The 27152-nt window shown below is 38.8% G+C and overlaps 1 protein-coding gene across 6 annotated transcripts in view; it reads left to right on the top strand.

The window, feature by feature from the left end:
* Positions 1-27152, top strand: part of prickle2a (prickle homolog 2a) — a 125819-nt gene that overhangs the window by 57071 nt on the left and 41596 nt on the right. For 4 of the 6 annotated variants that reach the window (XM_042730369.1, XM_042730366.1, XM_042730367.1 and 1 more), the window contains one exon: positions 10606-10761. In XM_042730369.1, coding sequence (XP_042586303.1) covers positions 10630-10761 — 132 coding nt within the window. In that variant the 5' untranslated portion in view covers positions 10606-10629. Of the gene's footprint in view, positions 1-8275; positions 9538-10605; positions 10762-27152 lie in introns of those variants that run through there. The other 2 variants (XM_042730370.1, XM_019080205.2) reach the window with 2 other exon arrangements.

The following is a 27152-nucleotide window of genomic DNA, read 5'->3' as shown; positions in this document are numbered from 1 at the left end:
TGCTGCTGAAAATATGACATACATGAAATAACCCCCGCCAAAGCAGGAGACATGGAATGGACAGTACAAGCCAAAACAAGAATAAAACACCCCCCAACAACCAGATCTACCACCAAGACATATGTACTGCGGCTGCTCCGAAGAGCCATGTAAACCGCATATATTACTATATGTATGTGTGCCTGGGCTACCATGCCGTCTGGCTTAACAATAGTGGCCTATGACTATGTGTGACTGGGCTACTGCACCGACTAGCTTAACTCTAATTAGACACGCACTTGTGTAATGTTAATTAACAAAATGGATATACGTTGCAATCAAATAGATGCCCCTGCACCCACCTGAGCAAATATCATAATTTAGTCATTTGATAACTGCTGTTACTTTCTCCACTTCATCAGTTCCAGCGGCAGCATAAAAGCTCGTTAATTTATGTTTGTGCAATGATGAGATGGACAAAGTTACCCGAGGCATGCCATTTTACTCTCTTGTGCAGATAAATGTTTTCACAGTTACAGTGCGCAAGACCCCCTGGGTAGACTGACCTGAATGAACTGAAATAAAAGCAAAATATAAATGTTCTTTCTCCGTTTTCTGAACTTTACACAACACAGCACACGTCACACGAACACATTTCTTGGAACTACTCCATACACCAACTACACCAATAATGCATTTTACTCATGACTATAACAGCCATAGATAGTTATCTTCAGCAATGTCTCTTTCCCTTCCCCTGCAACAGTCATGAAAACCAAAATTAAAAATTAGAACCATACACCCAAAATGCTGCCCGAAAAAGTAAAATATTGACTTCTTTTTAGACTTTTAATTGATTTTTACACTTTTAAAAAACATTTGAAAAATGCATAAATTAATATAGAAAATGTTGATTTTAACAAGTTTTCTTTGGCCAAATTCAGTAATGCTTTTCCTGCACGTTCAGATGAGAAATAGAGCCGTCTTTGGAACAATGCAGAGACTAAATACAAATATGATTTTAAAAATAGATACTGGAGAATCCTGGGAAATCTATCATCGTGAAATTATATATTGGGATATAATTTTGTCCTAATTTTTTGTGCTATCTGTGTATGTTATTGGAGAGGACCATGCTTGGTCGCTCAATGCATGTACAGTAGCTAGGCTACATTGTGTTAGAGTGCTACGGTTTAATATATGGGGTAAATATATATAGGCTAATATAGAAATATATAAAGTTATAATCTCCATACAGCCAGGCCCGGTTCCCGAATCAAATCACTGAGGGTGTTTCTGAAATCAGTGAAGGTGCTACTTTTTGACATATTTTTGCCCTGTTCACTGATAGTGGCACTCGCATAGCCTAATTCTCAGCTGGTCACATGAGCACATAATTGTTTTTTTTTGGAACATGGGATTAATCAATGCATGCTGATGAACTTTTATCATAGTTTATAGTTATAGGGTAACAAGTGTTAAAACATTCAACCCATTCTTTTTCATCAGTAGCCTATTATTTGTGCTTTGTGCTGAAATGTTGCTCCCAAACCTTTGCAGTGTGCAGCTGTTACTGGTCCAATAGTAATTCATTTCAGTTTATCGTGATCTTACAAAAATCCGTTATAATCAATGAAGCTCTACACTGCACAATGATTTTCTTATATAAATTAGTCATGTTATACACTTTTTTTATTATAATGAGAGACTCCTGACTCGAGCGTACAGAAGTGAACAAAATGTCTTGGGGTTGATTCTAACTTAAAAGTTTGGCCACTCAGGAAATCAACAGAAAATGTCAGTGATTGGCTGTTGATCAGTGCATGCAAAACATGTTGAAAATAGAAACCACCAGGGTTCGAACACAAATACACAGTTTCCTATTTCTAGCTTTAACCAAAGTCCCTTGTCTTTGCTTTAATTGACCTTCTCTTGCTTTCGTTTTGTTCCCTCTAGCACTCCTGTAGAACTTGCCCAGGATCCATGAGTATTTCAGTGGCTACATGTTTTTAGGCGTAAAAAAATAATTAAGATCATAAAAATATCGAAGCTTAAAGTTTTCATAAAGCATGTGCCATGTAAGTAGCGAGAGGGTGCTATAGCATCTGAATAGAGACGCTAAAAAGTTAGAAATTAAATTTTGCGTTTGCATACGGTCCGTGGAGTTTTGTGTCCATTTGTTTTTTGTTTTTTAACCCAGAAATGCAATACGGAAAATGTGGTTTCTTCTTTAATGGTTCAAACACTTATGAATAGAATAAGCAGACACAAACTAATTTTCTTTATTCATAATTCGTATTTCATTCAAAATCGTAAAAATGAAATAAAAATATATATAATATATTGTATATAATAGCATGTGGAGCCATGCCTTATCTTAATCGTTTTTGTTATGTGACGAGTTGGCTGCCTCCCCCCTAATTATCATCGTCACCCCATCCCTTAATCGCCGCCCTTCACCAGGCTCCCGACAGGAGTGGGTGTGAGAGAGGAGGGACGCTGGAGAGCCAGGGCTGGCGGTGTGTGATGAGGCACACCTGATGCAAATGGAGCCTCATCACCGCCGCTGTTTAAATGGCAAATGTGCCTCTCCTCAAGAGACGGGTCCTTTCCCAGTGCATGCATGCTGGTGTCCTCATGGGTCCAGGAAGGGTGCGTAGAGGGACTCCCGTGCCGCCAGAGACGTGAGCTGCCGGACCCGTGGTCTGGACGAGAACCGCAACCGTTACATGGCTGTCGGGCCAGGATGCCGGGCCATCTAGTCCTTTCAAGCGGCCGCCGGACTCTGCCCCTTACCTGGACCCTTTCTTCCTGAACACTACCTGCCCCTCACATACCCCGCAGCATGACGAGGACACCAGATTCCCTGTTTATTTCGGACACTCTTCCCCTTTGGACACTTTTATTCCCTGTTTTTGGTTATCTTTTTGTTAATAATGCCACACCCACTGTGTCTGTCGTTTGCTCCTCCTGCCACAGTTAATAAACATTATCTAGTTTGTCATTATAGCCTACTGTTTTATTGTTGTTGTGCTTTTTAATGAAGTATAACAATGAATCAATCTTTTGCTTTAGTGTTAAAAAGTGAAAAGTGTATATAAGCAAAGCAAAGACAATTATCTTTTCTTGTAAAACATGACACCAAGATCACAAATTCGAAGTGAAAGCGTCCAAAGTCCAGCTTATAACACAGAAAAAGAGGAATTTCCATCCACAAAATTTTAATCACAAATAATACTGATGAAAAAGAACGGGTTGAATGTTGAACACTCGTTACCATATAACTATAAACTATGATAAAAGTTCATCAGCATGCATTGATTAATACCAATGCATTAATAATTGATTAATAATGCATTGAAAAAAAAAAAAAAACTGCAAATGATGTGCTTGTGCGACCAAGTGAGAAAGTCGCAAAAGAGCGACCAGTGTGAAGAATGAGTCTAGAGCCCTGTAGCCTAAACACGGCATTATGCGAATGCCACTATCAGGGCAAAAATATGTAAAAATCTATAAGGCATGTGTAGCCTACATAATGTAGCATATACATGCATTGAGCGACCAAGCATGGTCCTCTCCAATAACGTACCCATATAGCACACAAAGTTATGACAAAATTATATCCCAATATATAATTTCATGATGATAGATTTCCCAGGATTCTGCAATGTCTATTTTAAAAAATAATATTTGTATTAAGTCTCTGCATTGTTCCAAAGATGGCTCTAGTTCTCAACTGAATGTGCAGGAGAAGTATCACAAAATTAGGCCAAAGAAAACTTGTTAAAATCAAAATTTTTCTATATTAATTTGTGCATTTTTCAAATGTTTGTTAAAAGTGCAAAAATTCATTAACAACACTCTGAAAAGAATTCAATATTTTACTTTTTTGGTCAGCATTTTGTGTGTATGGTTCTAATTTCAATTTTGTTTTTCAGCATAGCAGTACCTTCGTATAATTTGTTTTCTCGTTTTTGTCTTCAAAACGGAAAAACAAATAAATCAGTACTTTAGCACATATTTATACCTTCTCCTGGGCGTATTAAATGAATTTTAGATGTTTTTCTCATATTTTGTTTTCGTCGCACTCCTTTCAAATGCACCAAATGAAAAGACAGTAAAAACAAAACGAAAAAATTAAGCTTTTTGATTCACAAAGCAAATTTTAGTGCGTTCAGAGAGCATCAGATGGCGCTGGAAGCAATATTTTTGAAAGAGGGTCGCTGAGCTGAGGTGTTCTTGGGGGGCGTTTGGTTAGACAAGTTTACACCAAAGATGTATGAGCTGAAACTTGCAAAAGAAAATGTTCTGCAATGTCCTAATGCTGTCTCTACTCTGGATTCCTCAAAGCAAACTTTCCATTTCTATTTTTCTAGTAACTAGATTGTCGGTAGTGCAAGAGGGTGGAGTGCGTCAGAAATAGAATGCGGCATCCTTTTACTGTTAGCGTGCTTTCAGTGATACAGTCACTGACTATAATTGGTTCTGTGTGCTTTGACGCAACGTGTTTCGTCGTTTGCGTCCAGTGTAGTATTACCTGCCAGTTTACACCAGTGCTGCTAGACTAGATGGTGTATCATTTCCATAGCAATGACTCTTTACTTCAGTGTTCACTCAGCTTTGTAGCACAGCTGCCAATCTTAAAGTGGTCATATGATACGGTTTCAAGTTCTCCTTTCTCTTTGGAGTGTTACAAGCTGTACGTGAATAGATAAGATTTTTAAAGTTGCAAAGACTAAAGTCTTAAACCCAAAGAGATATTCTTAATAAAAATTTAGACTCGTCCACACCCTCCTAAAACGCCTTGTTTAAACACACCCCACATGTCTGCGTCACGTTGTGGGAAGATTTGCATAACACCACTCAAATGTTCACGCAAAGAAAGAAGGCGTAACTTTGATTCTCTCTGTTGCCGCTGGCACCATGTTGTGGAGACGCCGTTTCGTTGTGAAAGCAAAAATACTTTGTTTGACCTTCCAAAAGAGGACACAACTAGAAATCAGTGGTTTTGAGCAGTGTAGAGTAGAGCTTGTTTGTCATTTCTCCGATCACAAATGCAGACATGGTTTTATGTTTATGCGGCGCAATGCAAAGTAATGCGTAAAAAGACAGTATAATTTATTATAATCTGTATTTCTGTCCCCACTGGGTGCAACAAATGCCTCTTTGTAATGGGTTTTATTGTTGTTGTCTTGTCACGCCGGTGTTCTGACCGGGACACACATCACAGTATGGTGAGGGGCATAACATTTCCGTCACACACTTGAGGTATTAAGCCAATAACAAAGCACTGGATAGCTGGCCAATCAGAGCACACCTCACTTTTCAGATCGATGAACTTTGTAAAAATCGACGTGTTTCAGAAAGGTGGGGCATAGTGGAGAAAAAATAATGTACAGTATGTGGAAAATAATGTTGTTTTTTAACCTTAAACCACATAATCAGATTCCATTACACCAAATACACAAAATAATGTTCTTTTTAGCAACATCATATGACCCCTTTAAATAAATGTTAATAAAGTAGTTTTGAAGGCAAAAATGAGAAAACTAATTATACAAAGGTACACGGACCATGCTGATTGGTCAGCTTAAGATCAAACGTTCTTCTGCAGGTCCGCAAGGCAGAATAATAGTCTTCCTCTGCTGCAGGTGTACGGATTCTTAATGCGTTAACTGCAACTACATTTCTTTTTTTTTTTTTTTCAAACAACCAGACAAATAAATGGCTTGACTGGGGAAGAGCCTAGAAAGGGCTTTCTTCTGTGTAGACCAGCGGTTCTCAAAGTGCCAGAGGGTCTGCAAAATAATTTGCTATAGCCTACCTTACTTTCCAGACTGTAAAGTCACGTTTTTTTTTTATTATTATTATTTATTTATTTAGTTTTTTTTTTTTTTTTTTTTTATCATGATACATCAGGAGTGATTTATTCCAATGTGACTTGTATGATGCATAAATGTAGACTTTTTAAAGTAGGTGCATCAAGTATTTGTGGTGTATATTGGTTCATGTTTGTGGTGTGCACCACAAAAAGATGCTCAAGGAGACCAGGAAACGCTGAAGTGGCGCATTCTGTGGTTTTCTTTATTTTTCAAAAGCACGACGTGATGTTGTCATTTTGAATGTACATAAATAAAAATATACATTTTACCATATGACTAGAAATGCCAGATTATAATTTCCCCTCCTGAGGAAAAAATCTAGGTGAGCATCAGTTAATAGGCCTACTCAATATTAATTAAATTAACATATTTCCTACACTTCAGTAGGCCTACTTGTCTGCGCTTGATTGTAGTTGCATTTGTCTGCTATTTAATTTATACTAAATATTATACTTACCTATTCTAAAGGCTTATTACCTTTCTTTTTCGAAACACACACACAAACACAAATTGTCCTGCTGCTCGCACTTGCCTGTCCTCAAGAGGAAATATTTTATGTAAAACATAAATAAGCAAGTAAATAAATAATAAAGCCATTATTGAGGTGTAATACAATTTTGGTGATCTTGAACAGTGGTGTACTTACTTCTATTGTATAATGTAAATAAAAAAGACTGATGAAATAGTACAGATGAAATAATGTATTTTAATAAAATGAATCCAATGAGACTAATGATCATTACAGTCTGAATAGACTATAGGAATGAAACATTTAAAGGGCTCATCGGAAGCAAAATTCACTTTTACATGTTGTTTAAACTAAAAAGTGTCTTGGCAGTGTGTCTATACAACCACCCTATAATGATAAAAATCCACCCAGTGATTTTTTTGTTTGTTTTTTAAATCCCAATAAATTATGAGCACTGTCTCAGAACAAGCACTTCACAGATTCTTGGCCGAGTGATGTCACATAGACCCAGGCCCCTCCCACAATTGTTGATTGACACCGGTGTTTTACCTTAGCTCCGCCCTGAATGACTGTCATTAGTCCGCCATTGTTTTACCGCCGGAGCAGATGTAGACAAGAATGACTCCTGAGTGATTGAGGTGATTTGTTGTCGGATGTAATAATGAACACAGCAGTCATCATTTACTCCCGACATCTGAGTAGTGAAGAAGCAGTGGATTATTTTTGTTTTTGAAGGGAATGTACCCCCGATCCACCTAAGAGCGTCTGTGTTCGTTTGAATCATTCATGATCCAGCTTCACCTACAGAATCGAGTATAAGGGTTTTTATTAATCTACACAAATCACATTTCCTAATAATGTGCTAGTTAGCAAGTTCTGCAGCTAAATGCGGCTAAAGTAAACAGTACTACTCGTCACCCCACAGAAGAGAGGGGCGGGGTCAGCAGAGCTAATTAGCATTTAAAGGGACATGCACTGAAACGACGCGCTGTGAACAGAGCTGTTTTTGACAAGGTAAAAAGGGTGTTTTTTACACTACCATTGAGAAATTTTAACCAAAGTATGACTTTTCATTAAGACCCTAAAGAATCATATCATATCATATCATATCATATCATATCATATCATATCATATAATATCATATCATATCATATCATATCATATCATATCATATCATGTGGAAAATGGTCATCTGATGACCCCTTTAAGAGAAAAAGGAGTGTAAAATGCAAGAAAATAAAAGTAGTGTCATAATAAATATTACATAATGCCACAATGCAAACAAAATCTTGGTACTAAAATAGGATTCATTTAGGATTTATAAAACAGAATTTCACTTTTTGTTCAGTTGGATTCCTGGATTAATTGATTGATGGATGGGTTGATTTTCCAGGATAACCCTGCTAACTCACAAAAGTGTGAGTGACCACAAGTATGAAACAGAGAACAGTTGAAATTTGATGCAAAGAAAGTGAATGGGGCAAAATGGAAAGCAGAGGACTGTGAGTGATGATTTAAGGGGCAGGGGTTTGCACTCTCTCACTGATAAATCTGTTGTGGGTATGCTTTCTTGCTCTTGGATCTGCACAAGGTTTCCACGGAGACTTGTCACTGCAGAGAGCTCCATGGCGACCAGAGCACGAGCACTGTTCACTGGAAAGAGACAAAGCCAGCATCCTGCTGTTAGTTTGAATGATTAATGTGTTCACGGTCAGTGAGAGCACTCCAAATGCTCAAACATCTTTGTGTGTTCCTGTGCAATGACAAGAAGGCTGTAAAGGTTGATGCAATGCTATGTGTGCTTTAGAATCAATAAAATGATGCTAAAGCTACATTTTGTCTGTAGATATGGCTTGAGACCCTCTGTACATGGGGGTATTTATTATTGTTAGCCATGTGAATATCTTAAATCTAGAGGGCATGCAGGAACGATTGCGCTTTTCTTTGGAACTACTGACCTGCTTATGTTTATATTGATTTATTTTATTGTTAATATACTTACGACTGTAAAGCAGCATATTCCATAGGTGAACTAGTAATGGTGCATTTAGCATAGCTGAACATCTCAGATGCTCTGTTTCCACAAATTGGACTAAATTATATGTAGATATAGACTGCTAAATATTAACTGGGCTCTTCAGAAAAAAAGGACCCTTCACGAACATGTAAAGTAAGCTCAGTGCGTATCATTTTGTCATTAACACACAGTGACGTGTAGCCATCGCTGAGGCTTAATTATCAACTCAAATGCAGCAGCAGTAATTACAGCTGTATTATGAGACGCTGTCATGTGTCGAGAGCCCACTCACCGTCACTGACTGACGCCAAGTGTGTGGGTTTGAATTATTTTCTCATCTTCATCATCGTCACTGAAAGCCTACATGCAGTTTTTTGCTCAGGTCAGAAATGCTTGAGATTGACAGGGAACTGGATTTGCTTGTGTCCTTCTATTCGCCTCTGAAGTTCATAAAATCAACGAAAATGCTTGGTTGTTGTGTAGTCCTGTCCTGTTTCATCCAAAGCTGGATATGGCATATATACCTATGATGTCCCTCACTTCCACTGCATTCAACAATTCTCAGAAGAGGATGTATATATATAAATAAAAGGTTTTATTTTCATATAACGTTGGAACTTTGACACAGTGATGCAATTTATTTGCTTAAACCTCATTATTTACCAAACCCGCTCTGTTGGCCCCCATGTTCATAAGACAAGATATACACTTCTTGGTGTTTTGGCCCTCAGTCACGATTGCTGTTTACTGTACATTTGTGTTTGCATCTTTTCGTTTATGGTAAATGTACACATACTAAGAACACAAATGTAAAATAAATATATGCCGTATGACTGCAGTATTGTGATGTTATAAAAAGTCTAAACAGACATGAAGGTCAACATCAGTCCTTCAGCTGAGAGCTTGCTCTAATGTTGCCTTTTACACAAATAAGAAATGTTCTTTTTCCTCCCTCCCTCGCTTTCTCACTCCCTCCCTCCCTCGCTTTCATTCTTTCTCACACACCCACACAGAAACAGTCAAATCCACAGGCAGAGTGAGAGCGAAGGATGAGGCATGACATAAAAGAGAAAAGCGTTTATTTTCGCGTTGCTTTAGCACTGCGTTTTTCTTTTCTTTTTTTCTCTTTCTCTATTTCTGGTTCTCACAGCCCTCAGGTTATTTTTTGGATGCTGATAAGAAGATGCAGGTCTGTATGTCTTTCCTTTGAATTTTTGAATTTCTGTTGTGTCTTTAGAGTGATATTATAGAAACAGGCTTCCAATACCTATTTAAAGATGGTCTCTACTGTATCCTCTAATGGATGGATTCTAATAGCACGATATTGGAAATCATTGTAGCTGTATGGTTTTCTTATCTTTGAACACTTTATTCAGACTCTTTCTTTTTCTCCTTGTTTTTCCTGTTGATGCGAAAGACCAAATTAAGGTTCATGTTGTGTGCAAGTGAAGTGTGATGTCACAATGACGTCTTGTATGTTATAAGATTGTGTAATGTGAGAGAAAGCTCGCGGTTGCTCGAATTATCAAGAATTTTAATGATTTTAAATTTATCATGTGTTGATTTGTTTTTTTTTTTTTTGGCATGGCTGACATGTTACTGCAGATAATATTAGTATTAAAAACATTGTTTTTACTTTCTCAGCACCATGCATCAAATGTGTGCTCAAACATGTTTTAAAGACATTTTGATGCATTCAGATGGCTTTGTCTTGTATGTGCTGTGTACTTTGAGATATTGTAATATCCATATAACAAAACCAGTTTATTTAGATTCTTTTTTTTTTCTGAAAAAAATAAATAAATATCAGTTACCATAGGAGTGTTGTAATTGACAATAAATAACCTTAAAATAATAAAATAAAATAAAATTAAAATAATAATAATAATTAGAATCAGAATTTAGGTGGTCATCAAACTGTAAATCATAACTTTACCTGTCTAAATTTTGTGTTTTGATTACGTTCAGTGAGAACCCCCATTGCATTTGCAGCAGTGTTGCATTATCAGAAATGAGTTGGTTAAATTTTCATGCAGGCAATTTCAATAGATTTGATTTCAATAGCACATTTATTGAGCATTTGGTCAGCTACTACATAACTGAAACAACTTAATCATCACATACTGAATATCAACAGTAATCTATGTTTGTGAAATGAAAATTAAATGCATGCAAGTGTCTGTGATATCAGCATCTGTAACTGTGTAGCGTGTCACATCTGTATTTCTCATTCCTGTCTGTCTGTGTCTTTCTGCAGTGATTAATGGTATGAAGTGGTGATATGGCTCTGGATATGGAGAGGACAGTCTCTAAAATCATGTTTGACTTCCAGAGGAACTCAACTTCTGATGATGACTCTGGCTGTGCACTAGAGGAGTACGCTTGGGTGCCACCTGGCCTCAAACCTGAACAGGTAGGTTCATGTCAGCATGTCAGTCTTTTTCAACTCAAGGATGGTATTCCATAAGCAAAATGTTAACGGCAAAAAATGTTGGGTAGGTTTTGTTTCTGTCATGAATTTGCTGTTATATATAATCAATATACTATAATAATATTATAATATAAAAAATATAAAATCACAATTCTTTTGAATGAAATATGAAATATGATGATATGAATTATGAGTGGAGTGCTCTTTTTTCACTTGAACACCTGCCCCCAAAATGTCTGTGCACAACCCTGTGTGTGTGTGTGTGTGTGTGTGTGTGTGTGTGTGTGTGTGTGTGTGCAAGAGAGAGAGAGAGAGAAAGAGAGAAAGAGAGGTATTTTTATGCTTTGGCAATACTATAATACAAGTGTCGTGACAATAAAGCAACTTAAACTTGAACTTATTTGGGAAAGAGAGAGAAAGTGAGAAAAAGAGAAAGAGAGACTTACAGGTTCATTCTGTGACATGAGCCATTTCCTTTCCATCTGTTCAACCATGAAATGTTCATCAGCAAATCAGGCATGCTCAGCGATCCTCATCTCTTTCTGTGTCTCTCTCACAAGCACAAATAATAAAGTTACATACTGTTTTACATGTTTTAATTACCTTCATTAACACTATACACTATAGGACAGTTACATCAATCATAAAATCAGTATCACAAAATTAATCTTACCATTTTTCAATGCTTAAACAATTTTCATACAATTGCTTAAACAATGCTATGATATGTTTTAATGTAAAGATTAATGTAACTTACGTTTTGAATATAGAAATATGAAATTGGGGAACATTAAATTATCCTAATAAGTGAATCATAGAATCATTCATTCATTCATTTATTCAGAAATAGCCCTCCATTAAGCTGGCTGTATTGAGGTTTAAATAGTGGTTTAATTTCACAACAGTGACAAACAGTGCTAAAGTTAATGGCAAACACAATTGTTACCTGGCTGTCACTAATTAAGGCAGGTTCGAGACAGGGATGCTGCTCCACAGGGCATTCATGTAATTTGAAAGATCATTGAAAAGTATTGAATGTATTAGTGCCAAAGCAATTATAAATGATCCACAGTTAAGAGTTGTTTTGAGAGTGTTTTTTTTTTTTCTTTTTTTGGAGCCTGGCATGTTTTCTCCTTTAGTTTGGTTTGTTTTGGCTTACATATAAACAATCACAGGCTTGATTGATACAAGATGTATCATGATTCATAATGGAAAATGTGTTAAACATAAAAAGTAGCAGTGTCTGATGGACAAATGAAAGGACTTGCCACTTCTACATATCAGGTGGGTTTCCGTACTTTAGGTCCCACAACAAGAACCTTAGAAGGAGTTTGTTATTGGGGAGCTGGCAGACCTAGTTTAACATTGCACATTTGTCTCATTTATGGTTTATTGAAGGCTACAATTAAGCTACTATATATAACACTAATATAATGTATATGTCATGTGCTACTGTAATATAAAGCACACAACAAAAGAGTAGGATCCAAGAAGTATTTTTAATAAATCCACAAGGAGAAAACCCCAACAAAGAATCAGAGAAACAAACAATACAGGACAATGAGCTGAGGGAAACTGAGGGCTTAAATACATGGGGAACGTAATCCAGGAGAAAAAAAAAAAAAAACAAAAAAAACAAACAAACATGGAAACTAATAAGGGAACTGGCAGGCATATGGGAACCAACTTGTGCAGGATTTTCTCCCTCCTGGAAGGTGCGCCTTATGCAGTAGAATGGTTCAATAGGGAAGGTCGGGGCTCTGGAGGAGTATGTAGAGCAGGAAGTTGATGGAGGGAGAAACCAGGGTGGTGATGGAGGAAAGAGCCAGAAAGGAGCCAGGAGCAGAGCTGGAGGGAAGGAGGAGCCAAACAAAGCCTGAGGGATGGAGGAACAAGGTGAAGCCAGGGAAGTGGATTCTTGTGGTGGAGGCAGGTCGACGACTGACCAAGGTGGAGCCAGAGAGATGAGGGAACCCAGTGGAGTCAGTGGGATGATAGGCCACAGTGGAGATGAAAGAGCAAGGAGCCAAAATGGAGCTGATGGGTTGGAGGGCCGAGGCGGAGTCCAGGCTGGAGATGGAGACAGGGGATCCTCAGGCCTAGACAAAGCTGGTGACTGGATAGCCAGAAGTGGATCCACACAGTAGGGTGGAGCAGACTGAGGATGAGCTGAGGGACTGACAGGAGCCAGGGGAGGCGCGGCTGAGGAATGGATGGATTCTGGAAGAGGAGGTGGGAGAGGGAGCCTGGGTGAGAACTCAAGAGACATAGGAGATTCTAGAGACACAGGAGATGCTGAGCTGGGCTGAACCAGCGGGGACACAGGAGATTCAGGGCTGGGTGGAATCAGCAGGCACCTGTGAAATTTTCCTCTTTCAAATATTTAAATATTAATTCAGAGGCCAGCAGCAGCTCACTCTGGTGTGAATGTGGCTGAGGCTTCTTCTCCATGCCCTCATACTCCAAATACACTGGCTGATGTTGCTGGCTCACACACCTGGTTGGATATTTTTGTGAGGCTCTGGCTCCAGGGTGATAATGGACTCCTCTTGCTTCCTCTTGCACTGCATTTGTGTTGCGACAGGCTCAGGCTCTCCGCCTGTGGGCAACTCAGGCAAATGCTCTGTGCAGTGGAGTGATGGCTGTCTGGACTCTGGATCTGGAGTGGGGCTGTTGATGTCCTCCACTAGGCAAATTGTGAATGCTGATCCACAACTCACCAGCACCCACTGCACAAATGCGGCAAAACCCCATTGAGGACCTTATCTGGACAGCTTAGCCTTGGACGAAAAACATTAAATAATTTCACTGATTGCATACTGATTTAGTGACAGTGTGCAAGCAATTGTGTTTTTCACAATCCTATATTTACAGCAAAGAACACCTGTGAGGATTTCTATACTGGTGTGACCATTGAAAGACACCCAGTTTCAGTAATTATGTTCAAATATATTTAGAGGTAATTTTACTATTGCTGTCATTGATGACTAATAAAATCCTGATTTTTTTACATAAAAATAACACACAAAAACGGTGTAAATATTGGCATAATTGTTGAAAAAAGCAGCCATAAATTCAGTCATTTTAGGCATAAAAGTCCAAGACAAGACATAGACAATCAAGGTATCTTACTAACACTTCAGGTTAAGTCAAGCTAAGTCACCTTTGTTTCTATAGTGCTTCATACAGTATTTATTTTAAAAGCAGTTTTAAATTGATGAACAAGAAAGTAATGATTCCATGATGCAAAAAGTATTCAGTTCTGTTTTAAAGCAGCTCTAAAAAAAGATAACAGTGAAGTCATTATTCATTTGAAATCAGATTGTTGATTCAACTGAATATCCATAGCCATGAAGTGTTAGTAAGGTCATGAAAAGGAAACACTGGTTAAATTGTTTTAATGTCCATAAATGTCTCTCTTGTTAAAATGCACACACACCATGAACACACACTTGCTGAGAACACCAGAATGTAAGGAAATCTGTATGGAGGTAAAGATAAGTCTGGGTAAGCTTTACATGACCAGGTTTACATGACCAGGTGCGTTTTCGGGTTATTAAGCATAATCGGCTTTAGAACTTGCATGTAAATGCCAATGAAAGGCATGAAACTTACATTTAATAATTCTCTGATGTATTTCAGCAAGTCACATATACTTATTCGTTATCTGGCCTTTTTTAACACAATATATTCCCGTATGCAGAGCCCATGACATGCTGAAAATTATGGAAATGAATTAAGAAATGTATCACTTTCTATGATTCGTTCCTTTGTATCAATTTAAATGTGTTTAAATAATAATAAAACCATATTTTAAATAATAATAATAATAACAATAATACGGTTTCGTATTTCGGCATGTGTGAGTTTGGGGTAATCCATAAAATGAAAAAATAAATAAAACATAAAAAATAATAATAAATAAACAACATGGTACAACTTAAGAATGTTGTAATTTAATTAGAAAACAACCCCTGATTCACAACATTAGTTTCCAAATGCAGAAATTGGGTAGAGACTTGCAAATCTAGGCCCTATAGCCTGACCCAATTGGACGACAGCTTACCAGCTGAGGACGAAGCACATAGCGACTCACAGCTGAGTTGATTACGTTTGATCAATTTAATCTCCTCAAATCATCATGACTTGCTTAAAATAAAATCTATGGATATAAAACACTTCAAGCATATTACAATGTTAGTTTAAAACATTTAAATAAAAGTGCGCTGTTGGGCCTAGGATCTAAGTGGAGAGTGGAAGCTGAAGCACACGTAATGCATGGAGGCGCCAGCACGATCACTTGGATTTTGTTCTTCAGGAGAAACAACTTGAAGTACGCTTTAATTTTTGCTCATGAATAAGACTGATATTAATTCAGAACTATAAATGGTCTAACCTTATTTTTGTGTGCACTCACAATATCAACAAAACTTTGTGCTTTTGTAAAATAGGGAAAACAAACAAGACACGCTTTTTGCCGTCTCGCTCTGCGTGAACAGGGGAGCTTGTGCTGAAATGCAAGGCTCTAAAATCAGGTGCAGTTTAGCTTTGCCGTGTCTGAAACTGATGGTTTATATTCATAATAAGCTACAGAATACATGTAAGACTGAATCCATGAAGGGCTAATAAGGACAATAAGGACAATAACAAGAACTTAATAATATATGGTCGTGATTTGGTTCATATTTAAAGGGATACTCCACCCCAAAAATAAAATTTTGTCATTAATCACTTATCCTCATGTGGTTCCAAACCCATAAAAGCTTTGTTCATCTTCAGAACACAATTAAAGATATTTTGGATGAAAACCAGGAGGCCTGTGACTGTCCCATAGACTGCCAAGTAAATAACAGTGTCAAGGTCCATAACAGGTTTGAAAGTCTTTGTCAGAATACTATATCTGCCATCAGACACGTAATCTGGGTTATATGAAGCAACAAGAACACTTTTTGTAAGTGAAGAAAACAAAAATAATGACTTTATTCAACAATTCCTTTGTCAACAGTCTCCTATGTGTCTCTCCATATTACCGTATGTTGCATATGCTCTTCTGTATCATCCGCGCCACAAGGATGCACTGTTTCTACGTGTTAGCTTTGATTTGAAAGAAAACAGCGCATCCTAGTGGCGCGGATGATACAGAAGAGCATACGCAGCATCGATGATATGGCCTATAGGCCAGTCTATGGGACAGTCACAGGCCTCCCGGTTTTCATCCAAAATATCTTTAATTGTATTCCGAAGATGAACAAAGCTTTTACGGGTAGTGTGCTCTCTACTGCTGCCAGCGCCGCCACCGCGTCTGCAAAGTGAATTTGCAGCTTTTGAGTGCTGAGTGGTACTTTAACTACAAGTTATCAAACAAAGGCATCAAAGCACATTTTCGCAAGTAGCCGTCACCTTTGCCTCATGATGTGTTAGATTTGATGGCTGCAGTCGGGGAAAATGAAAGAAAAACACTGTAGTTAAAATATTTAATACTCACAGAGGAAAATTTAGTAGGCCCACTTATGAAGTTATGAGCGTTTCTTGGAACAAATTCAAGCAGGATAAATTAGGGTGACCAAACATGCCATTTTCCTAGGACACGTCCTGACCAGGATTTCTATATTGCCTAAAATATCCACTTTTTGGCTTTGTTTGCACTGCTTGTTGTATGACAAAGTACTGTGAGAGCTCTAGAGAGCAGACGGCTCCTTGTGCTTTTGAATCGCTCTCACGTTACTTTGATGTCATACAGCGATCGGTCTGCTCAGTGCTGCTTCAAGTCCAACTCTAATATGTACACGTATTTGCATTGCTTTGACCGTTCTCTGTAGATCCCACCTTCTCACGCACCACGATTGGTCGATTACGTACAATGTCTGCATGTTATTGGTCAAACAATCATTACCTTCATTAAGTATGAAAACAGGAAACCAAAACCTGGATATTTTAGGCAATATAGAAATCCTGGCCAGGACATTTCCTGGGAAAATGGCACATTTGGTCACCCTTGGATAAATGTCAAGATAAATGAGCTTGTGCTTACATTTTCTCTAAGCTGGACAGTATTACACCATATTTTAGATCTGAAACATTTAACCTTTAACATTGTTATATTATCCTAAAGAAATGATGGTTTACTTTTCACCGGAGCATTAAAAGTGGTAGCCTATTTTGATAATTGAAATAAAATTGATAGGCCTATTTTATTTTTTGTGAATTGTAAACCCTTCTCCATTCTGCAGATATTGTTGCTTCTGGTTTGTGCATTGTAAATCTCAAAAAGTCTACAAATATGTTGTCTCCCAAAAACTTGGGTCTTTTTTGTCAAGTCCTTAATGCATGTGTATTTCCCAAATCTAAAGTAGCCTACGTTCATAGAGGGATACTTTTCTGATGTCTGGACTCTGTTTGGGATTTAGAAAAATCATAAAGATATGGTTCAATATATTGGTAATGCATACATTCTGTTAGAAATTATATTTAAGGTTTTGATTGAATGTCAGGTCAATAATGCTGGAATTGCCCAAATTAAACTAAAATGATTAGGCCTAATGTCTGGGGATGTTTCTTATTACTGCAGTATATTTTTACATTTGTATTGACAAAACGACTGCAGAGTTGGCGCGTATAATTAAAACAGTGCAAAACTGAAAATAGTACAAAGCAGCACATTAAGAACAGAAGTTTTTCTCTTTGGCAGATGCAAGTCCCTTTCACCGGTTTCTTTGCTTCTCTCAGAGGCCTCATGTCTCCTGAGAAAAAAACAAACCATATTATATTGTATGTAATACTCGGTATGTCGTTGCAAAAATTGCAAAAGCCAAACCAAACAAGGTATTTGTCCTAAAACAGACATTTGCTTAAACCTGCTCTGCAAGTTTGAAATGCTCATCAGATATTCTCCATATTAATGAGCAAGAGATTCACACCTTTATTTCAACCTCTACAAGCTATACAGAACTAACCCCAAACCCCAACCCCCTCCAACTGGACTAAATTCAGTCACACTACTGGAGGCTTAGTGTAAAATGGACACACTCTATCTAAAATAAAAAAAAAATAAAAAATAAAACAAAAAGAGTGAACTGCAGAATACACACATCTGTATTAATAATTTTATATATAATTTTATTATTATAAAAAAAAAAAAAAATCTGAAATCACTTTTACCACATAAAAAAAATATTAACTTGATAAACCAAACTTCCATTTTCCATTGTTTGTTTGCACAAGACAGATGCCCTCTTCATTCATCTCACTTCACAATAATAAAAATAACAGTGTCATCAAGCAGATAATTATTGTGTGTTTATTATAGTTGTCAGGATTGGACCTGTTGTTATATGTGACAGTTCCTGTTTTCCTTATTTGGTCTGTTTCCTGTCCTTGTTTAGTTTTATTAATTGATTCCCCGCACCTGTCTGTTTCTCGTTATCCTGTCTTTATAAGCCCCAGTCCTTTCAGTTCAGTTTTGTTGGGTCTACCAGTTCCATGTGTGTGTCTTCCTCCTGTTCTCCATGTTGGATTAATAAAGACTATTTCAATTATCTTTGGCTCCGTGTTCCTTCCGGCACAGTAGTGTGACAGAAGACCCGACCAAAAACAGTTACCCCCGTTTGTCAACCCTCCATTTTGTTTTGGATATTTTTCTCAGTGTTTTGTTTCCGTTGTGTGATCATGGATCCCCTCCTTCATCCCAAATGCCTCTTCCTCCTCCTGCTGGAGCAGGAAGGACGTTCTCTCGAGGACCATACTAGGCCCAGCCCACCATCTCCCCGATGTGCGGAGCGCATGCCGAGCCCACCGATCACGGAGAGTCAGAATCCAACCCGTCAGACCAGGTGCGAGAGCCGGCTACAGTGCCCACCACAAGGGAGCAAGCCGTGGATGGTGTGAGCACGGAGAGGAGCTCTGCCCCCTGCAATGTGGCTGAGGGTGAGCAAAATATGGAACACCAAAAGGGACAAAATGTGGAGGAGGATCTTATTGATTGGGAATCAGAACTGGAAGTTGAACTGCCCCCTCTCCTCTCTCCGTCGTCTCTGCTGGTCCCATCCAGCCCTCCTTCGTCCTTGGTTTACTTGTCCAGTCCTGAGGGGGCTTCCAATCCTCCAGAGCCCGCTCCTAGAATGTGTCCTCCACTGCCTGCTCCTAGAATGTGTCCTCCACTGCCTGCTCCTAGAATGTGTTCTCCAGTGCCAGCTCCTAAAATTTGCCCTCCAGTGGCTGCTCCTCCAAAATGCCCACCCTGCCACCCACTCCTGCCTCCTCCACCACTGTCGTCTGGCAGCCCCTCTGCTCACCCTCAGCCCACCATCTATGTGGTGCGAGCCCATCGGGACTGCCATCCTCCAGCGTCGCCGTGGCCGCTCCACATCGGCTCATAGCTCTCTCGCCGCCACCATCAACCATCGATCTATCAGCTCCACCGGGCTCCCTCGTCCCACCAGCTCCACCTTGGTCCTCAGTCGCTCTGGCTCTGACGCGGATCCCTGGATCTCCACCTCCGCCTCGGTTACCAGAGCCCTCGGCTCCACCCTGGCCCCTGGGATCCTCGGCATCCCCCTGGCTAGTTGGCTCTCTGTCTCTGACTGGGGCTCCTCCTCCACCTGCTCCACCGCCGTTGGTCGGCCCCCTGGAGTCGGTGGCCATTTTTCCTCCATGGCTCCTCCCAACATTGGCTCCACCTTGGACCGCTGTTATGGCTGTGGCCTGGGTCCTGCTGGACTCCTCCTGCTCCAAGCTCCTCCCTGGCTCCTCCCCAGCTCCTCCCTCCATCGTTTCTGTCTGCCGACATATTTCTCATGTATGTGAGGCACCCTAATTATCAGTTATTTCATTATCAGGAAGAAATTTCAAGTGATCGCTAGGGCTCCTCCCTATCATGCATACGCATTAATAATTTTCTGCACAAACACTTGATTATGAATAGTAATAGAGCACATTTATTTCAGGTAACAGTATGGGATCTGCATTAAAATAAATCTTCACAACTCTAAAACCGAGAAAGATGCAGTTATAACCTGTAAATTAAAGGCTATTTGACATTTTAAAATGATTTAACGGCTGATGCTGCTCCACTGCCTGCTCCTAGAATGTGTTCTCCAGTGCCAGCTCCTAAAATTTGCCCTCCAGTGGCTGCTCCTCCAAAATGCCCACCCTGCCACCCACTCCTGCCTCCTCCACCACTGTCGTCTGGCAGCCCCTCTGCTCACCCTCAGCCCACCATCTATGTGGTGCGAGCCCATCGGGACTGCCATCCCGATGGACTGCCTCCACCTCCGCCTCGGTCACCAGAGCCCTCGGCTCCACCCTGGCCCCTGGGATCCTCGGCATCCCCCTGGCTAGTTGGCTCTCTGTCTCTGACTGGGGCTCCTCCTCCACCTGCTCCACCGCCGTTGGTCGGCCCCCTGGAGTCGGTGGCCATTTTTCCTCCATGGCTCCTCCCAACATTGGCTCCACCTTGGACCGCTGTTATGGCTGTGGCCTGGGTCCTGCTGGACTCCTCCTGCTCCAAGCTCCTCCCTGGCTCCTCCCCAGCTCCTCCCTCCATCGTTTCTGTCTGCCGGCCCCCTCCCTTTTTTTTGGGAGGATTTTGTAGACTTTCTGTGATTTTACAATGCACAAACCAAAAGAAACAATATCTGCAGAATGGAGAAGGGTTGACCATTCACAAAACATAAAATGTTAATTTTGTGTTTCAGAGGAAAAATGTTATGGATGTGTGGTCTCTCCGTTACCGACTGTTCTGAAAGCAGAATATATGCAGGGTTAACTCTGACAGAGATAGAGGGTATTTAGGGCAGCCCCTATGTAAGATTTTTCTAGTTACTAGTAGTCATTCATTAATGTCATTATTCAACTAATCGCATGTTTATATTAAATTAAGTCAACTAATCCATAATGAGCCTTAATATATTCCATGCTCAAGGACACGCATCAAGTTTGCCACAAAGCACAGGCAGAAGTATAGCCTAATAATTATGAAAAAAAGAGACATTTTAATTATTTATTAATAAACTAATGTTTTCTTGTTGGCTGCAAAATGAAATTCACGGTGCTGACTCATCTCCACAGTACTGGACGCAACTTTAGAGAGAAATGCAACCTTCACAGATTACATAATGAGGGAGTATTTGCTTGTGTTTTGAATTGGTTAATTTAAAAGTAGACATTTCAAGCTTTCTGCAGACATATTTCTCATGTATGTGAGGCACCCTAATTATCAGTTATTTCATTATCAGGAAGAAATTTCAAGTGATCGCTAGGGCTCCTCCCTATCATGCATACGCATTAATAATTTTCTGCACAAACACACTGATTATGAATAGTAATAGAGCACATTTATTTCAGGTAACAGTATGGGATCTGCATTAAAATAAATCTTCACAACTCTAAAACCGAGAAAGATGCAGTTATAACCTGTAAATTAAAGGCTATTTGACATTTTAAAATGATTTAACGGCTGATGCTGCTCCAATTCGTTGCTCATTAGTTGTTCTTGATCAAGATTAAACAGATGACTCTCATAAACCTGTTTTAATAAATTGCCTTTACATTAAATAATAAAGATACTGTACAAAGCAGGTTAAGTTAAATATTATTGTACAAATAATTATAAAATGCTATAGACTGCAAATAAGATTGCAGTTACACATTTTGCATATGCATTACAGTTATTTTTTGTACATGCAAAGATACAAAATAAAACCAAACAAGATTTGTAATGAAGAAAAAATATGTAGACAAATAAGAATAAATGATGTAACCCCACAGCATATTTCTGCACGTCAAACTCAGCATCGTGCACGCTGCGCAAATCTTGCACTCAAATTTTAATGAATAGAGGACACTCCTGCATTTAAATGTGGCTGCAATTTTTTTTTTTTTTTTTTTTGAGTTTTACTCTAATTGTATGAAAGCGAGTAAAGAATGCTCCCTTTAAAATCACTTAAGTTATCAGTTAATGAAGCTCTTTTTTATATAGTGTGCACTTTGTTGATTATAATGAGAGCACTTGAGTTTAAATGTGAGGACATATTAATCTGTCCCTTCTTTTCAGTTTCAATCATTTAGTTAAATCGTTGCCAGGTTTCATTTATTTGTTTGTTTTAGTTAGGCTTATACAATGGGAGCGAAATTATACAGTGCCTCACATTTAGCTAAAATAAAGGAAAGAATTCATTTTTTTTTTAACCTTTATTTAACCAGGTTAATCGGTTGAGAACAGGTTCTCATTTGCAACCACGACCTGGTCAAGATAAGACACAGGGTACAAGGCAACATGAAGTTACACGACATACCGACATTCAAATACACAGTCATAAATATAGAAGACATTCAGATTCAGTTAAAAATACTGGACAATGTATAAAAATAAAAATGGAAAAACTTAAAAGTTTAAAAATGTAAAATGTCAGTGCAAGAAAAATAGCAGTAGGATAATAGTATAGTCCAACATGGGTAAATTGATAATGTGCAAATAAATGCAATAACAGCCATTCAGTTGAATATGTGCAAAAAAATACATAGGACTTTCTTCGCAAAGAGCATCAACATGTACAGTGGTCCGTCAGTAAATTTGAGAGTAAAACTTTAAAAGTAGTGATCGAAACTTTTGTAAAGTGTTCCAATCATTTGCAGCAGAAAATTTAAAAGAAGAGCGGTCAAAAGAGGTGCAGGCTTTTGTAGGGTCTAGAGAGATATATTTACTCGAACGCAGGTTAAATACAGGCACTGATATGGTTATTAAAGTACTTAGGTAAGATGGTGTTTTATTAAAGGACTAGCAGGCTCAGGAAGCCTGCTAGTCCTCAGGAAGCCTGCTAGTCCTAAGCCTGCTAGATGGTGTTTTATTAAAGGAATTTTAAAATATAAACTAAAAATGTACTTTACACAAATATTAAGTAGCTAGAATATTGACATTTTGCATATAGCCAAGAAATAGGCTACCAATTTTTCTCAAGGATAATATAACACGATTCGTATTATATAAATAATACTGAACACATGAAAATGTGGTGTAGCCTAATACTGTGTAGCTTAGAGTAAATATAAGCACAGGCTCAAATGCTTGACATTTTTATCCTGCTTGAATTCATTCTAAGAAATGTACATAACTTAATCAGTAGCTACCAAATTTGTATCTGTGAATATTAAATACTTTAGCTACAGTGTTTTTCTTTCATTTTCCGCCAACTGAAGCCGTCAAATGTAAAACATTGGCTAGGGCTGCGAGGCAAAGCTGAGTGCTGTTGGTGAAAATGTGTTTTGACGCATTCGCTCGATAACTGCACTTTGCAGACTCGGCGGAAGAAACCACACTCTGGTTGGCCACCTACTGTATGTAACTACATGAGAAAATAAAAATCCTTGCACCTATTTGATACAATACAGGCTAATTATTGTGGACTAATTATACATATTAGATTAGATTAGATTAGATTCAACTTTATTGTCATTATGCAGAGTACAAGTACAGAGCTAATGAAATGCAGTTAGCATCTAACCAGAAGTGCAAGAATATAGTGTTTTATATACATAAAAAGTGCAAAATAAGTGAAGCTATGATTTACAGAATGTACAGTGGGGTTGCTATATAAAGTATTGAGCAGAGTATATACAGAATATAAATAGGAATGCAGTGTAGGATTGCATGTACATTATGAACAGAGCAATGTAGGATTATATATACACATTATGAACAGCAGCATCGTGAGAACAGTGGTAATAAATACAGTTGGATGAGTGTGCAAAAGTATTGTTAAAATGAATTCTATGCAAAAACAGTAGTGCAATTATATTTTTATAGAATAGTTTACTGTGCTTTGTACAGTAACAACTAGTTTACAGTGCGATAACTAGAACAGTGTGCAGTATGTGCAAAATATGAGTAGTGCAAATACATGTATGTAAATTAATTTAACCACATCCCTAATAAAGTACAGTAGGTGCCGGTTAGATTGGTGGTGTGGCGTTCAGAAGGGTCACGGCCTCGGGGAAGAAGCTCTTCCTGAGCCTGCTAGTCCGAGAGCGTAGGCTCCTGTAACGTCTGCCGGATGGAAGGAGAGTGAAAAGTCCATGGTTAGGGTGAGAGGCATCCTTGATGATGTTTCTTGCCCTGCCCAGACAGCGCTTCTGATAGATGTTCTCAATGGAAGTTAACTGGGTGCCGGTGATCCGTTGAGCAGTTTTCACCACTCGCTGGAGTGCTTTGCGGTCAGATGCGGAGCAATTGCTGTACCACACTGAGATGCAGTTTGTGAGTATGCTCTCAATGGTACAGCGGTAGAATTCCACAAGGATCCTGGGACTCAGGTGAACTTTCTTAAGGCTCCATAAGAAGTCAAGGCACTGCTGTTTCTTTTTGACCAGGGTGGAGGTGTTATGGGACCAGGTGAGGTCATCAGAGATGTGGATGCCAAGGAACTTGAAACTCGACACACGCTCCACTACAGCTCCGTTGATGTAGATGGGTGTGTGTGCATGACTCCTAGCCTGCCTGAAGTCCACAATGATCTCCTTTGTCTTCTGGGTGTTTAATTCCAGATTGTTGGTGGCACACCACACAGCCAGGTGCTGCACCTCATCCCTGTAGGCTGACTCATCGTCGTCCTTGATCAGACCTACCACCGTGGTGTCATCTGCAAATTTGATTATGGTGTTGGAGCCATAAACAGGAACGCAGTCATGGGTGAATAGGGAGTACAGGAGAGGGCTCAGTACGCAGCCCTGTGGCACGCCGGTGTTCAGGGTGATGATGGAGGAGGAGAGATTATCTAATTTAACAGACTGAGGTCTGTTAGTCAAAAAGTCAAGAATCCAGTTGCAGATGGATGTGCTGATTCCAAGCTGGCTGAGCTTGGAGATCAGCTTGGGAGGGATTACAGTATTAAATGCATAACTGAAATCAATGAACAGCATTCTCACATGTGTGTTTTGACTGTCCAGGTGGGTGAGGGCAGAGTGAAGTGCCGTTGAGATGGCGTCCTCTGTTGATCTATTGCAGCGATAAGCAAATTGAAATGGGTCTAGTGTAGCAGGGAGACAGGATTTTAAGTGGGATGCAATCAGCCTTTCAAAGCACTTGGCAATGATGGGGGTGAGTGCAACGGGACGGAAGTCGTTAGGGACCGAGTCAGTGGAGTGTTTCGGTACTGGTACGATGGTGGAGGTTTTGAAGATAGTGGGGACAGTTGCCTGGGCCAGGGACAGGTTGAAAATGTCTGTGAAGGACTCAGCCAGCTGCTCCGCACAGGCTTTAAGCACACGACCAGGTATTCCGTCAGGGCCAGCTGCCTTCCGTGCATTCACCTTACACAGAGTGGAGTAAACAGCTGAGGTGGAGAGTGTGAGGGGCAGTTCACTGGATTGATGCTCAGCTTTGAGTGAGATCTCCTTATTATTTTTATCAAAACGAGCATAAAAGTGATTGAGCTCAAGATGAGCTCATATACAGTTAGGTCCATATATATTTGGACATTGACACAATTTTCATAATTTTGGCTCTGTATGCCACCAGAATAGAAATAAAATGAAGCAATCAAGATAAAATTGAACTGCAGATTTTCAGCTTTAATTCAAGGGGCTGAACAAAAATATATCCTGCTTAGGAATTACAACCATTTTTATGCACAGTCCCCCATTTTTAGGGGCTCAAATGTAATTGGACCAATACATATAATCATAAATAAAATGTTGTTTTTAATATTTTGCTGAGAATCTTTTGCATCCTTCTGTATCATCCGTGCCACAAGGATGCACTGTTTTCTTTCAAATCAAAGTTAAATACACATAGAAACAGCGCATCCTTGTGGCGTGGATGATACAGAAGAGCATATGGTGATATGGAGAGACACAGAGGAGACTGCTGACAAAGGAATTGTTGAATAAAGTCATTATTTTTGTTTTCTTCGCTTACAAAAATGTTCTCGTCGCTTCAAATAACCCAGATTGCACGTCTGATGGCAGATGGAGTATTCTGACAACGACTTTCATACCTTTTATGAACCTTGACAATGCTATTTACTTGGCAGTCAATGGGACAGTCCCAGACCTCCCAGTTTTCATCCAAAATATCTTAAATTGTGTTCTGAAGACGAACTGAGCTTTTACGGGTTTGGAACAACCATGGGGGTAAGTGCTTAATCATTTTGGGATGGAGTATCCCTTTAAGGCCATAAAAAGTTTTAAATATGTTAATTGGTATAAGAAATGTCTTAATTATAATTGCAAGAGGTCTTACAGTTGAGGACGGAAAGACAAGAGTCACGATTAGGCTGGATTAAACTTCAAAAGACAATGATGTCACTGAAAAAATATGAGCACTGCACATTTCAAGTCAAGCGGGGATGTCTTTATTTGAATGTATCTGAAGAGAACCAACTGTCATCAGAAAGTGTCGTAGACATTTTTATTTCATTTTAATGTTACCTGTACTAATTCCTGACAAAGCAGAGTTTATGAGGGCGGAGCTGGTTTGTGTACAGCCATTACAAACAATATTTCAGTGCTCCTAAAGCGCCACCTCGTGGCAGAGAATGAATTTGCATTTCCAACAAGGATTTCTTGCTGTTTATGGTCAGATCAATGCACGTATCAACTCATGTATTTATGCAGCAATCACATAGAGTTGTAAATGAGAAAGAAGTTAATGTGCCTTCTAAAAATCTAAACAATTAAGCAATATTTATACGTTTTAAATCGACCTAATAATTTATATGCTTGATTTATCCCTTTTCATAAATATGGTCTAAAGGCTGAAATGCTGTTGTATAAAATTTTTGTGAAGACCTGTATCTGAACTGTAAATCATGTAATTTTATGGCTCAATACTGTATGTTACCATAGACATTGCCCCACATCACTCATAAGTTGTTCATTTTACTTGTGCAGCTCTTAAAATGGGTCATAAATTGCCTTAAATTTATTTTAAAATTTTTGCAGATACCCTGTTAATAGTGAAATAAAATTCCTTCCTTCATATTTGTTGATATTTGTGTATTAAAAATATTTTTGATTGCAATTTAAACTCCAATCTGATTTTATATATAATATAAAGGTCTTTTTTTATTTGGGCTAGTTAAATTAATTTTCGCGTTACCAAAATCTCAAGAGTTACCTCAGGCTAGCATAGTAAAAACACAAAGCAAGCAAACTGGGAAGTGAGGCATGCCAGATCTAAAAAGTTCCTTGTGTGATTTTTCAGGTTATTCTGTCACAGGCTCTATAGTTATATTGTAGTAATCACACAACATAGAAGAATAAAAATAAATAAATAAACAAATAAATAAATAAATACTGGTTATTATTATACAAGGATTCATTAATTCTCACGAGAAACTAAGCATTAACCACAAACATCAAGAAAATAACTGGCAGGGGAA

The sequence above is a fragment of the Cyprinus carpio genome, chromosome B8, assembly GCF_018340385.1.
Source record: "Cyprinus carpio isolate SPL01 chromosome B8, ASM1834038v1, whole genome shotgun sequence".
Lineage (NCBI taxonomy): Eukaryota > Metazoa > Chordata > Actinopteri > Cypriniformes > Cyprinidae > Cyprinus > Cyprinus carpio.
The sequence above is the reverse complement of the archived record's forward strand: the minus strand, read 5'-3'. Positions and strand labels throughout refer to the sequence as shown.